Below are 15,302 nucleotides of genomic sequence, written 5' to 3'. Positions count from 1 at the left end.
TATATATATATATATATATATATATATATATATATATATATATATATATATATATATATATATATATATATATATAAAAGTTACTCCTGAGAAACGCGCCCCCCCTAGGGTCTTTTCTCTCTTGCCTTCCACCTGGTGTAGTATCTCTTTTTTTCTCCTTCAATCTAAATTGTCTAACGTCTTCGAATAGGAATCTTTCAATTATTTCCTCTTCGACTTCCTCGTACGGCTGCTGTAATTCTACTGCTCTTCTTCTTGTGTCTTGCAGGAACGGGCACCATAGCACAAAATGATTGATGTTTTCGAATGTTTCAAAACCCTCGCCTTGAACGAGAAATATTGACGCTATAAACTTATATATGTGAAATCAAAATCAGATTCTTTTCAATCAAAGTTGTACCGAGAGATTGAGCTAAGCTTCAGCCTTCAGTAATACAGCACAAGATGATTGTGTAATTTAAAACAAACTCTATTGCCAATTTCTCCTACAGTCTCGGTGGCTACCTGATGGCGTTCACGCTTTTAAGGACAGGCCATCTAGTTTGAACTATAAGGTCTGTGTGGTGTGAAGATCTGTGTAAATCTCTCTCTCTCTCTCTCGTTGGTGGATCACTCAACACACTACTTCTTTGTGCAACCCATTTTCTACTAAACTAGCTACAGTTCAATAGTTACTACCTGCAAGCTGCTGACCACCAAGCCTGTCCTTCACCTTCACTTGCTCTGTCTTTCCCGGGGAGGGGGGAGGGAAAGGGGGACATTCAGGCATCACTCCACGTCTTTGCCCTGGAGATGAGGAACACCAACCGTCAAAAGAACCCAAACTCACTGCTACAACATAATACAGAGCACTTCCTTTCACCTGTGATAGACATGAATTGAAAGTAGTAAAGAGAACGAAGGCCTTTCCCAATGTCAACCTCTGGCCTACACAGGGTATGGAAAGAGTATACAGAACTTACATACAAACTAAGGAACAATAAGAGAGCAAACTAAAGATGCACAAATATATTAATATAAATAGGTAAACTGAATATATATGCAAATGAATATATCAGATAATAAAAATAAACAAACTAATTGGTAAACACATTAAGATGACACACACACACACACACACACACACACACACACACACACATATGAGGCTGAAAGAACATCCACATAATTTCTTCCTTTTAATGTGTGAAAAAATATTAACTATCAGTATTATATATATAATTAAACAATTGTCATCATAACCTGGTTGGCGAGGGTGGATCAACACTACTGTGGCCCATGACAGACAAACGCAGGCGACAGCAGTGCAAACGGAACACTTGTGACACTCTGGCAGGCAACTCCCTCACATTATATCCTGCCCTTCCTCCTCCTCTCCATCTTGGGGTGTATTATGCATCTTGGGTTATGAAGTGTCTGCCTCTAGCCTTCCTGTCCTACATTTCCCACCAGTCTCATAAGTGCTTGGATTGATAGGGGAATAAAGTGTGCCAGGCATCAGAGTGTAGTGCCAGAGAATTCAGATCAGTTGTATAGAGTATTTTGTTAAACCCTGTATAGAAACGGGATAATAATGCTGCGGAAGAAGAAGAAGAGTATTTTGTTAAACCCTTTATATTAAGTCAGCATCTATTCCTCCCCAGTTTAATCCAATTCTCATACATTCACATAATAAGTCTCTTTCCTCTCCTCCCCAGCTTAATCCAGTTCTCATATATCCACATAATAAATCTCTTTCCTCTCCTCCCCAGTTTAATCCAATTCTCATATATCCACATAATAAATCTCTTTCCTCTCATTCTCTATCCTAAAAGCTGTGTGGAGCATATGAGTCAGCAGAATATCATCGCATTGCTCCACCCAACTCTGGGATGGAGAATGAGAGAAAATAATCAAATATGTTTTAAGTGGCTGTATGAAAACTGTATTCAAGTGGGGAGGAACAGATGCTGAGCTAATGCAAATGATTTAAGCAAATGCATTATATGACTGATACGAATTTTCCAGCACTAATAGAGGGTATATGGCACTATGGTGAGATTGGGCAAATGGTAAGGTCAAGGAAGAGAGACACGGTGATGCATTGAAAAGCCGCGGTAATGTACCGAAGGATGATGCAGTGATAAGCGGAAGAGTCTAAGTTATAAAAATATGGTCAAAACAGATGAAGAGGAGGAGGTGAATGAAGAGTTTTTGACCACTATGTTCTTCTTGACAATGTCCCATCCTTCCTCTGTCTTTCTCTTCCTTGAGGTGGGAGTGACAGAGCTGTGTCTGAGGGTGTCTGCCTGGCCTTCTCGCTTTGCCTCCCACTTCCCAAATTATTCCCCCACAAAAAAGTGTTAAATCAAATAATAATTCAGATGAAGAACATACAGAAACCTGGAATTTTCACTTTCCACATCCCAAAGTATTCTTTTGAAAAACAGTAATATAGTATATAATCCTACACCATACCTTCTCTACTACCCCAACAGAATAAATAAAGGAAACAAATAATTAATATTTCAGACAGTTCATCTGCAGAAGTGTTTGTCCTGGTCAACATTATACATTTTACCTTCCTGTTCCAAACAACCTTTTTTGTCACACCTTTCCAACCTTTAAGCTCTGTAACTTTTCAACTGAACAAAGGATGTTGTAATCATACATACACAATCACCTAAACACAGTCTTTCCTTTTTACCTCTTGCCTTTTGAACCAGCCTATTCAACATTGCATCTTCTTTCTCCTCCTATCCTCCCTCTAGACACTGGCTTTCAGCTTCCCATTTTTTTTCTTTGCCTCTTAAAAAATCAAAACTTTTATAACCAGTCTCTTCATAACATTCCATACAAGGATATTTTGTCAACTTTGGTCAAACTATCGCTTGCCATCCTTAGCAGCCAATGAGGGTTCCTAATCATCTTCAGCTGCATGCCATAAACAAGTTGTATCAGTCACACACAAAAATAAGTCCTCTAATATTTTCATGAAATAAACTCCCTAGCCAGGGTCTCTGTGAATTCTTTAAGTACATATGTCAGCCCATATTGTGTGATTTGACTCTGCTAAAGAACAGACCTTCCAGTCTCCAGATTCTGCTCCCAGATGGAAGATGTATTGTATTATGCACAGATATATCATTCCTTTAGGCTGTGTCAAGGAAAGTGCAACCATATGTTTTTTTCATTATCATGTTATAACTAATTGATAATTACTGAAAAATTAGTAATGAAGGTTTTCATTTGAAAAAAATTTCATATGTAGATTAGAAGTAAAAAAATGAAGCTATTGTTGGCATAACAGAACATTTGTTTTTGCTGCTGCTGCTCAGCGTGGCTAATTAAGGGAATCAAACTCAAGTAATTTTAAATTTCATCAATGCCAAATACTCAATAAATTTTTTGATGAGGTTCTTCACATATTAAAGAAACATGAAGTGCCCGTTCTGACTTGAATAACAGTGAGATACTTTCTGCCCTCAAAGCACAGACCTGACACCTGGGGAGCAAAAATAAACCTTGGAAAGAGGTCTATCATAAACAGGTGACAGAAGCCTCTGTCACTGAGAGGTACAAACATGTGAGCACTGGTTTGGGGTTGTGCAAAAACACACGAGTCTCAGAGGACTTGTGTTGCAAAATATAGCTTTAAATTGTGTCATTCTACTTGACAAATGACCTTATGACAACATTACTATCTTAATGAATTACAAACTTATTAGCAATGGTAAGGTTTGAGTTTTTCATACACAAAGTAATTAGTATGATTAGTTTTCCCATAATTCTAAGTGATTACTAATGTGTTTATTTTCTCACTCAGACCTAGTGGTGTGTGTTCCTCCTGTGAGAACTGAGGGATTAATGTTATGGTGAGAACTGCAGCTGTGTGTACATTTTTTTGCATTACTTATAACTAACTTAAGTTAATTTATTGCACATTACTTATTTGCGTTGTTATGGAAGGACGAGTGGCAGTACAAACATACCAGATGAGTGAATGGTTAAGAAATTTCATACATGTAGAAGAAAATGTATAAACCTTATGAAAATTTAAATGTCACTCATTATTTCTTTTTATCATTACCACTTGAGATGTGAGAGAAGTAAAAACTAAATTCATGAACATTCAAATTAATCTATGTACATAAGGAAACATATTTTAACAAAGCCTGCACTTAACACCTTCAGTATCTGTGCCATGTATAAATACTCACTAATATGTATGAAAAATAAATAAAACAGTACAATATGAGTTAAACACCATACTGAATAACCATCATGAAGGACTTAAAATTATAAATGACATCTTTAAATAAACTTCAACAAGATTATCATCAAGAAGATAAACCTCAAAACATTTATATATTTATAGTCTGTGTGTTCCAGGCTTTATGTGGCACTTTTTCTTAGTTTCTTGTGTGCATGTTTTTCAGACAGACCATCACACCTTGTATCACCATGGAATGTAGATAATCAGTGACATCCTCCGCTCATGCTCTTTATAACACAGGCTATGAGGAGCATAAAGGACGCCAGATAAAAGTGCATTATGTATTTTCATTCTTGGTGCACACTTTCTCCTAATGACCAGCACGATGCCCACTACATTCTTCATTGCTAAGGAATGTACCAGGTAGATATTCACCAACATCCCTCACCCACCTTATACAACAACAGAAGTACAAAAGCTCTCAGAGAAAGAATAACATTGCTTCACAAAACAGAGCCCCCGTCCCATTCAGTCCTCATTCAAGCCTCATCTTAATCCTAAAGCTTCACCTTGCTCTCTGCTGCTCCATAACTTACTATTGCACAGTCAGCCGTGTTTAGCCTTCAATACATTCCTTTTTGCCCGACAGCTAAGGAGAAAGTAGAAGGGGAAGAGTACAGGTATGAGAGATGTGAAGTAGAAAAAGAGAGATAAGTACTATAGAACACCAAGACTGAGTGTAGGGAAAGGAAATAACAGGTACTTAAGCCTTCAACAAATTCCTTCTTGCCTGACAGCTAAGGAGAAGGCAGAGCAGAAAGAGGAAGAGTATGAGAATGAGAGATGTGAAGGAGGGAAGGAGCAAAAAGGAAAATATGTATAAAGCCAAGACTATGTAGGGAAAGGAAATAACAGGTACTACTTTACTGTTGACACCGTCCCTTATACAGACAGTTCCCAGGATGGATGAAACGTCAGGGAGCAAGATTTTATGTGTGTAAAATGACTGCTGATGCAAGCCTTGGAGGGACCATGTAAGAGACGGACACCACAAGGAACACATGAACCACCCTGCACTGTCCTCTGCTTGGGAATCATGCATTTAAAAAATTACTTAGTAAGCTTGGAACCCAATAATCATGCAGATCTCCAAACAGCACTCTCATGCTTTTAAATCTTTTACAGTGACTCTCTCCACTTCTTGTGTTTATCATTATGCCGTATATGACTCCTATTCATGTTGAAAAAAATGTTACTCCCATTTGCACACAGCATCTAACATATGATTCATGCCAAGGAAGAAAAACTATATACCCATAAAACAAGTTTCTGTGAGCAGCATACAACACGGACTGCAGCCCGAGGAGGTACTGAGCCTTAGGCAGTATCCTTTGTCCTGCTTTTATACAAACATTATTCACTTGGAAGTTGTGTCACATTAGGAAAATATATTATGTTAGCATAATTATTAAACCTTAAACAAAACTTCATATTATGTTTCATCAACAGAGTAATGATGATGAGTGTCTTTTCAGTGCAACTACCTGATATATAAACCTTTAGTATACGTAATCTATACAAGCTGATGGTAAACTTCAAACACCATCTTCACTTTGCTACAACTGGCGCCCTTAACATTACACTCCACACAGAGGACAACTATTGCTCCCAAGCCCTGCTGGTGGTGTTTGCCTGATGACAGCAACATCTGACAAACTGAGTGCAAAAAACAAAGTAAGTTGTTTTCTGTCATACCGGTGTCAGTCATTCTTTAGTGAATACAAAAATAAGTTAGCGGCTGGTCATTTGCAGTTAATTTCTTGAGAGGAAATATGTATATCTTTATATGTTGGAAGAAATAATATGTATAAATAACTAAATCTGACACAAACTGCTCGTACAAGTCTAATTTTGAATACCTTTACATACAATTAGAATGCATGTATGCACAGATGTGCATGCACACACACACACACACACACACACACACACACACATGCACGCACACACTCACGCACGCACACACGCACAAACACTTTTCCTGTATTTCACAACTAGGTAAACTAGGTAAATACACACACACACACACACATAAATTATATAAAAATCTGAGGCTATAAGTTGTCAATAGTGCATTCCAGCTTTCTACATCTCAGTAAATAACACATTAAAAACAACTTCACTTCTACATTGACTTCCTGTCCTGCTGTTTCCATTAATACATCATTATTAAGCCTGAAGTCAATTTTCAGAGGCTTGCTGTGGGAGAGAAATGGAAGAGAGAGGCTGACAGTCACTTGGAATGAAGGAGTGCCACGGAATGCTTGTTAAACAGATTGGTTTTAATATCAATTTGGATGTGATGGGTTTGGTCATGTGGTGTGTGGTTCCCTTGTACATCAGTCATGTTAGTTAGGTTTCCTTAAGTATACATTATCCTGCACTAATTATTATACGTATGTTCATTATAACTCCTAATATCATATGTTCCTTTACTTCTATCAACTTGCTTCCAATATGTTTCTGTTTTTGAATTCTGAACACATTATAAACTTGACATTCTTAATCTTTTCTTACCACCAGGAGCCAATATCCAACACCCAGACCTTCCCTCCGTCCCACTCACACTCAGACACACATCCTATTATGTCATAAATAACAACAGTATAACCTTTCAACCGCAATCAAATACAGAGAGGCAAGAATAGTCACGCTGCAGCTGCAAAACACACAGACAACAAAACAACTACTGGAGAGTAACAACAAATGTCTCTATGAACTGATTTGGCACCATACAGTCCCTTCACTCGGCTTCCCATGTGATCGGCCATCCCCACAAACCTGATACAGTACAATGGCTGGGAACATACTCCACTTGTACTGTAACTGGTGCACACACACACACACACACACATGCATGACCCCCTTACTGCCCCACAATTTAATTACTTCACAGGCTCTAGTCAGTCACAGTACACCCAAAAGGTTGTAGGTCTTCATTGCAACTCTAAAATAACATCTTGTAAGGGATCTTTTTAATATGTATGATAACAAATATTTGGCACCTCGCTCATAATATTACCATCAACAAAGATCTTATAAATGGCAAGATCTTTGTCAATAACATCCGTACACACGATGATGTGCTGCATAAGATTTTTTTTTAAGTGGTAGACATCTCACTTGAAGCTACGTACGGCTGTTTAAAACTATGCAAAGTCTATGTCTACAAGTGGTGTTTAGCTTCAGTACAGTTTGGTGGTGGTGGTGGTGGTGGTGTGGTGCTAATGTACAAATGTGAGTGTGGTGTGCATGCAGTTTACAGTCAATCATCAGTTCACATTATGACACTGTGTGAAAAATTTTACAAGTACTTTAATCTTGGGACTGAGAAGCTTGTGTGTGTTGTATTAGTTGGTAATATTGGAGTGGAGTGTGTGGAAGAAGAAACATTCTGAAGCAGATTTATGCATCGACAACATCTAGATAAAAAGTAAATTTAGAGATGTTTTGGGTTCATAAACTAGTCATCTACACTGTACACAGAAACCTACAAAAAACAAACTAATGCTGTACCACTACGTCAAGACTACACTATTAAAAATCTATTACAAAAATTTTATCTACTGTAAAATTTTAAATCTTTTTACACAAAAGGTTCTTGCCAAATTTAATTGCAAACAACACCAATAAGTTATCCCCACTATGTATTGTCCAGTGCACATGTGTCTTTTAAGTACGTTTAATTTATTACTTCCGTGAAAAGATTGATATCATTGTGATTCACGCCTGATGTGTTGAGTCTGCTTCATCCCTCGCCAATGTATCGCCATGAGGTGCCAAATTCAATGGTTTGTCAAATTGTACACACACCTTCAACACTAGTCTAACAGTGATTCAAGGCCTCAATGATTATTAAAAGCTATGTTGCAGCTTACTTCATTATTTGTATTAACTGAATGATGGAGATAATATTTGAATTATTAAGTGGTTTTGATTTGATCATTTGCATCCTAATTTTCCCATTTATATTCTGCACTCTAATACCTCTCCTGGAAGTAATTCTGATTCATGCTAATCTTGAGGTATTTTGACTGAAAGCCCACATCCAGGAATTACACCTCCTCCCCTGCACAGCTTCCCTGCAGAGTACTGCAACCACTGGCCAGCCACTGTGTGTTCCCAACCCTGGTGCCTGTGTCACCACTAGCTAATTAGCTACGCCCTCATCAGCTAACACTGCACACTGCTGGAAGCCTTAGGTCATTATCTCAGGCACAAATGGACTTTTAGAAACTTTACAGGATGCACCCAATCTATGAATGATATTGGTGCAGCCAGCAAGACAAGACTAATAATTTACAAACACTCTTTCATAGTTACCAACCAGTTTAAAGAAAGGCCAGATGGCTTCCTGGACCATCTGCTAAGCTTGTGAGTGCTAGGGAGTACACGTTTGTGTTTGTGACGGGCGTCAAGGTCTGCTACTTCTCGTCCAAGAAGGTGGTTGTGCTGAGCAGAGGGTTGGCTGCATCACTCGTGTCGGAGGTTGGCGTGGAGATCATGGTGGACACAACAAGCTCTCCTCCTGGGTGTAAGGCATCGCCATTAACTGTCTCGACCATGCCCACCTCTGTCTCTCCGTCTGCAAATAAGAGGAAATGGATGTAACTCCTTACTTACTGGAGAATTTTGGCAGGATGTGACTGCAGCAACACTACTGACTCCATAAAACATTCTGCTTTCAGTGAGTTGAATGAAGGATTATAATCTACTTAAGACAACAGCTGTGCTGGGTTGTTACCTTATAAGCTGTCCCTACTGTACAATTGAGTGTAATATGGAAATGGCTAGAATATAATAGAATGGAGTAGAAATCAAGTATGTATTATGTCACTATCAACTTTATAGCTCAATTTTCATTTCATCTTAAGGGCGCAGATTGAGATAAAACTCCAGATAAATACAAACAGACAAGATATTAAGATGAGGAAACATTGAATGGTGGAAAGGGTAAAACAATTCAATTTGTAAAAAAATAGAACAGAACATGTAGCCCTAAACATCAACATCAGTAATGTGGCCTGCAAGATTACACCTCCTCAGCATGGTTCAGCAGGACACAACCCTTACCTGCGAGGGCTTCAGGCAGTGCGTCAAGGCTGGAGCAGACAGTGATGCCGTCATGCAGGGCAGCCACTGTCTGCATCACCCGTGGCTTCATGCACAGGAAGATCAGTGTCTGCCCTCGGAGCTGGAAGTCCTCCACCATGCCCTTGATGCCCTGAGGAACACCATCATAACCATTATCAGTGTTATTGTTATTTGACCAACTTCACTGCTATATTAACCATGACCAATCTGTTCACACACAAAAGTATTGATTATACAAAGAAATCTTCATTACACAATGTATAAAATTTAGTTTTATACATTATAGGGTCTTTTTTGCTGGATTTTAGCCTGATGACCATTTCTGTTATAAATCATTTGTTTCTCTTTTTAAATCCATAAACATGAATACATGAAACACACAAACACACACATCATATTATTTAGAGGGACCTGAAGCATAACTTCATTATCCTGTGTCACACAGTAATGGGATATATACCCACCACAAGCTCAAGGACAAATGTGTTGTAGATGAACACCAAGGTAACCTGCAGCTTAGTGTAAGCCCCCAACTTTACCTTACTTTTATTGAGCAAAGGAATAATGATTGTTACTATGATGCATCATACAGTAACTATCTACAGGCGAAGAGGTAGAGTAATAGCTGCTAAGGTCTTTCTAGATGAGTATCCCTTCACATCGCAGTCCCATACACTAAGCAAAGAATAGGAGAGTACTTGACGAGCTGCGATCTCACTGTCTGACAGCAGTGATAACACAGTAATCTACCTTTGCACTCCTCTGAATGTGAACAAGATACAAAGAAGCAATGGAAAACAATATGGTTATGGAACAAGGCAAATACCCTTGCCTATAGTACTAGGAACTTGAAACTAGGAACAGGAACATGCATATGGAACTAGGTGAATGCCCTTCACTCTACTTAATGGGAATAAGATAAAAAAAAGGAATGCTATGCTTATGGAACTCAGTAAATGCCCACCTTGGCTGACGTGTAATCCGCCATATCGATGAAGGTGCAGTCAATCACAACAGGGACTGAGCCGCCGGCCTGCTTGAGCCCAGCCTTCCTGATGGCGGCCCGGATGTGAGATGTACTTGGGTAGCTGATGCCGTGTGCTGGGGTGACCAGGACATAGCCACCATGTTGCTTCTGTAGGGACATAGTGATAAGGACTGTAGCAGTAATACTATCCACAGGTTTTCTAGTTTCAGCTAAAAAAATATTCCTGTGGTGCATACAACTGAATATGTAATGCCTCTATATTCTAAAAGACAAGCACATGGCATGAGACGCCTCCCCAAACTTCTACACTGAGAAGACACAAACAAGAGCAGAAAGGCAAGTCTTCAGTCCTGGCTCCTTGCAGACGCCCTTACTCACCCCTGGCGGAATGAGGGCAACCTTGACTGACGGCGTGGCAATAGAGAAGAGCAGCATGGACAGGTTGACAACAATGCCCAGCAGGATGCCCCACTCCAGCCCCCACATGAGGCAGGTCACAAAGGTCACCAGCAGGGGTATCAAGTCAATCTTTTTGCTCCGCCACAGAGGCAGGACAATCGAGTAGTCAACAAGATGAATGACTGCACAGATGATCACTGCGGCTAATGTGGCTTTGGGAATGTACCTGAAGAGAGGAGATAACTATTAATGGCCATGCACTTCATAATTATTATAATAGTGTGCCTGACAGTGTATTGCTCTTACTTGTAACATAAAGTGGGCCCATTGGTACATTATAATTATGAAGAGTAGATTGTAACCTGTGTTATACATACGTGTTAAGACTGTTAAGAGGTTTCTTAACAGTTGGTTTCCTTTTTCTTTCATATATATATTAATGACAACTTAATAAAATTTCATATTTGATTGCCACCAGCTTAGGAAGGCCTGTTAGTATGGCCAGATGTTACATTTCAAATATTTCTGATCAGTTTACATTTTGCACTATGGTAAGTATAACTCTCTGCACAAAAATCTGTGACTAGGGAAAGACTTTTATTTCAGGGCTGCCCTGTTAGGAAGAAGTTGTCCTAACTACGGTCCACTTCATTAAAACTGCCACCTGGCATGGTCCTGGGGACTCACATGAAGGCTGGGGTGAGGAAGGCCAGTGCCAGCAGCACCATCACCCCCGTCACCAGGCCTCCCGCTGGCGTCCTCACACCGCTGGTCAGGTTCACAGCAGACCGAGAGAGTGAGCCAGTGATGGGCATGGACCTGAGGAAGGGAAGGACATGAAATTGAGGAATGCTTACTGTAGATTTTTAACTTTATTTAAAGTGATATTAAGATAATTGTATAAACTGAAAATTTATGTACAATAAACATATGCTTTTACGGACTTTGATACGAGAAATTTCAGCTTGAACAAACTTTTTTGTATTTCTGATATGTGCAGGGATTCGCTGTACAAGTTTGGTAATTGAAGGTATGTTCAGTGGAGGGCTGACTGAACATGTACACGCACGTCAGTCAGTGTAACATAATGTCCAATGTGTAATTATTGTCTTAATTTCCTTGTTTGGGTGTAGTGTCTGTGAAGACTCATGTATGTAGATATACAAACGTTCATCTAATTCTAATATAACAAACAAGTTTTGTAATAGGCATATACAGAAATGGTCAGAAATATCAAACTATCAGCTCATATAATGAACAAAGTTTGCTATATCCAAAAGTTCTGATCCTTCAGATATAACAGATTTTCAGATATAATGTCGCCCCCTTCCCCAGTTGGTTCATTAAAGCGAGGGTTTACAGTTTTCTTTTTTTGTGAGAGAGAGAGAGAGAGAGAGAGAGAGAGAGAGAGAGAGAGAGAGAGAGAGAGAGAGAGAGAGAGAGAGAGAGAGGATATTATACATGCCATTATTTTTTTCAACGTTTGATGCCATTCTTAACTCTAAATAATCTCAATCTGTCCCTATGATACATGAATTCTTACTAATCTGAGACAAGTGAAAAAACTAAAATACATCAAGAAAACTCCCTGCCCAGCCTTCCGCCTCACCCGAAGAATGAGCCGCACAGTGTGGAAATGCCCAGTGTGATGATCTCCTGGGTGGCATCGAAGGTCCGGCCTTTGGCGAAGGCGCTGACGATGGCGATGTGGTCCAGGGTGGCGATGAAGGGCACCATCACCACGCCGATGCCGATGTCGCTCATGATCTCCGGGAAGGTGACTGTCTCGTTGGTGTTGGGGTTGACCGTGGAGAAGGGCGGCAGGGAGGGCTTGGGGATGCCAGGCTCGACATGACCTGTCAGGAAGATGAAGAATGGAATGAGATAAATATGTAAATGCGAGATTTATTTTTTCTTTCTTTCAAGAGGAGAGTATCAAGACACCTGAAATTGACCTCTCTTCAGGCCTCTCGTCTTTTTTCTTCTGTTCGAGCAGCGTCTAGCGGGCCTTTTTGTTGCTGTTTTTGCTTTTTTGCCCTTGAGCTGCCTCCCCTGATGGAAAAACAAGTGTTAATAGCACAAAAATTGTACAAGATCGGCATCACATGACCCTCCAACACACCCCAAACAATTTATATTATGCAACTAGGGGTCTAAAATGGAAAATGTTGAAAAGTAAAGATGGCGCCACTATAAACACTTGCCTGCGCCACAACGGGCTGGGGCCGACCATCAGGCCTTACTATAAAGGCCTACCGGCGCCACAGGCCAAGACGTAAAAAAAATTAAAAATAAATAAATAAATAAATAAATAAATAAAAAAAAAACTTTCTTTTTAATGCCATGTGGTAGGGTTCATCAGGGCTAACAAATGCTATTATACAATGTCATGTCTACAATGCATGGGTAAGCCAGGAAAACGACTTGAAGAGAACAACAACAACAACAGCATGGACAATCTTGATCGGCGTCTGTGACGCCGAAAAAAAAAAAAAGGGGGTGGGAGCAGCTCGAGGTAAAAGTAACTAAGAAAAACCTGCCTGCTAATCACTGCTCCTATAATGAAAGTAGAGATGAGTGGCCAAAAGAAGAGATGATGCGTGGATGAGTGATGGAGGGAGAGATAAATATATAGATGCAAGATGATGTATGGAGGAAGGATGGAGGGGGAGAAATAAATATGTAGATGTGAGTCTTGTGGGATGAATGGATGAGGGATAGAGGGAGAGATAAGTAAGGATTTAGGGGGAGATAAATACGTACTATGTAGATGCTACAAGAGGAATGAATGAAGGATGTAGACGTAAATAAAAATAAGTAGATAGGTGTCATCTCCTATGGGCTAGTGTTGTCTCCAGTGAGCAGCATCCCGCAGATCCCACTGGAAGCAGACATGAGAAAAGAACCCACTAAAACCCATCTTCCTCACAATAATTACAAGTAAATGAATAGAGAGACTGGAGGAGAGAGAGAGAGACAAACAAATATAGAGATAGAGAAGGAAGGAGAACGCATGGGATCAACGTTGCCAGATTGTCGTACTCAGCCTCTTATGTTTGCCGATTTCCGACCCAAAAACTGCCTCCTTGACCCCAATAACTACCTTCATATACAGTTATCGTTAAAATGGTTAATTACTGATGTTTCTTGGCAATAGTTAGGCATCCAGAAACCGGTAAATACGAGGCTCTGAGTACGATAATCTGGGACCGTTGCATGGGATAGGTCAATTAACTGGGGATTATAATTCTTTACAGAGTCCGATCACACGTGGAAACTGCAGTGGCCATTATTTTCTTTATTTACTAGTTATTGCCATGTCTACTTTATTGTATACCCCCAAACTCCCTCCCCCAACCCGTCCGCCGGCACCCAAACAAATATAGAGATAGAGAAGGAAGGAGAACACATGGGAAAGGTCAGGTAACTAGGGATTTGAATTCTTTACAGACACGTGGAAACTGCAGTGGCCATTATTTTCTTTATTTACTAGTTATTGCCATATCTATTGTATACCCCCACACTCCCTTCCCCTCCTCGTCCGCTGGCACCCACCCACACCCACCCGCCCACACACCCACCAGTTATCGTGAAGGGTTGGTCCTCTCCGTCCAGGGCGTAAGCGATGATCGAGGCGATGATGACTATGAGAGCGTTGCGTCCCACCGACAGGTAAAAGATGGCCCTCTTGAGTATCCGCTGGCCGAGGTTGCGGCTGCTTGGGTCCAGACACGGCCACCGGATGGACCGAACCTCCTGGGGAAGGAATGGTGCGGACAGCCATTAGAGTTAAATAGATAGGTAGATAAATAGACAGCTAAATAGATAGTTAATAGATATATAGAAAGTAAGATAGATAGATATATATACATAGTAAAAAAAGATATATAGAAATAAATAGCTAGGTAAGTAGATAGATGGATAGACAGATAAATAAATAGCTAGCTAGATAGACGTATAGACAGATAGATATTCAGAGAGAGAGAGAGAGAGAGAGAGAGAGAGAGAGAGAGAGAGTTTCATTAGGTGGCCGGAACCGTCGGTCATGTCTGGAGGCGTCTGTAGCGAGGAGGATGTCTGGGTCGGTAAAGTCTATGGTCAGTACTCTCAGACGCTTCCACCTCTCGTCACCAATTTCCAAAGGCCGAAAAGGAGATTAATCGGGTTCTCATGAGTGTTTTTTCATATTCATGGTGCAGAAGAAGGGTCACACTACCACTAAGGCCATTAAATTACACCTAGAAATGCCCCAAACACCTACGAAAGCCTTGTCAAATATGCGTGCTTGGGCGCCGATAGGGTTGAAAATATTGGCCCTGTACAAAGTGAGACAGGAAGATAAACGTCCGCAGACTTATGTTTTTTTGTTTGTTTGTTTACAGCTAAGGAGACAGCACGAGGGCACAAGAAAAAAGAAACAACAATAAAAAAAAAGCCCGCTATATGTACACACTCTCACTTAGCTTATCACCAGGCCAGCCAGCAAGAAGAACACTTACTTAGCCTATCACCAGTTACCTAAGAGAACAAACACTTAGCCTATCACCAATTAACTACACGCACAAA

At 40.1% G+C, this 15,302-nt stretch overlaps 1 protein-coding gene across 1 annotated transcript in view; it reads right to left on the bottom strand.

The window, feature by feature from the left end:
- Nucleotides 1-1,165: 1,165 nt before the first annotated feature.
- Nucleotides 1,166-15,302, bottom strand: part of LOC127001667 (sodium-independent sulfate anion transporter-like) — a 94,869-nt gene continuing 80,732 nt past the window's right edge. The window contains exons 6-12 of the mRNA XM_050866645.1: nucleotides 14,318-14,492; nucleotides 12,346-12,592; nucleotides 11,424-11,555; nucleotides 10,716-10,962; nucleotides 10,314-10,484; nucleotides 9,329-9,479; nucleotides 1,166-8,840 (exon numbers count right to left, since the gene is read on the bottom strand). Of these exons, the coding sequence (XP_050722602.1) occupies nucleotides 8,680-8,840; nucleotides 9,329-9,479; nucleotides 10,314-10,484; nucleotides 10,716-10,962; nucleotides 11,424-11,555; nucleotides 12,346-12,592; nucleotides 14,318-14,492 (1,284 nt within the window). The 3' untranslated portion in view covers nucleotides 1,166-8,679. The remainder of the gene's footprint in view (nucleotides 8,841-9,328; nucleotides 9,480-10,313; nucleotides 10,485-10,715; nucleotides 10,963-11,423; nucleotides 11,556-12,345; nucleotides 12,593-14,317; nucleotides 14,493-15,302) is intronic.

The sequence above is a fragment of the Eriocheir sinensis genome, chromosome 21 (assembly GCF_024679095.1).
Source record: "Eriocheir sinensis breed Jianghai 21 chromosome 21, ASM2467909v1, whole genome shotgun sequence".
In the NCBI taxonomy this organism is placed as follows: domain Eukaryota; kingdom Metazoa; phylum Arthropoda; class Malacostraca; order Decapoda; family Varunidae; genus Eriocheir; species Eriocheir sinensis.
This window is presented reverse-complemented; position numbering and strand designations above follow the sequence as displayed.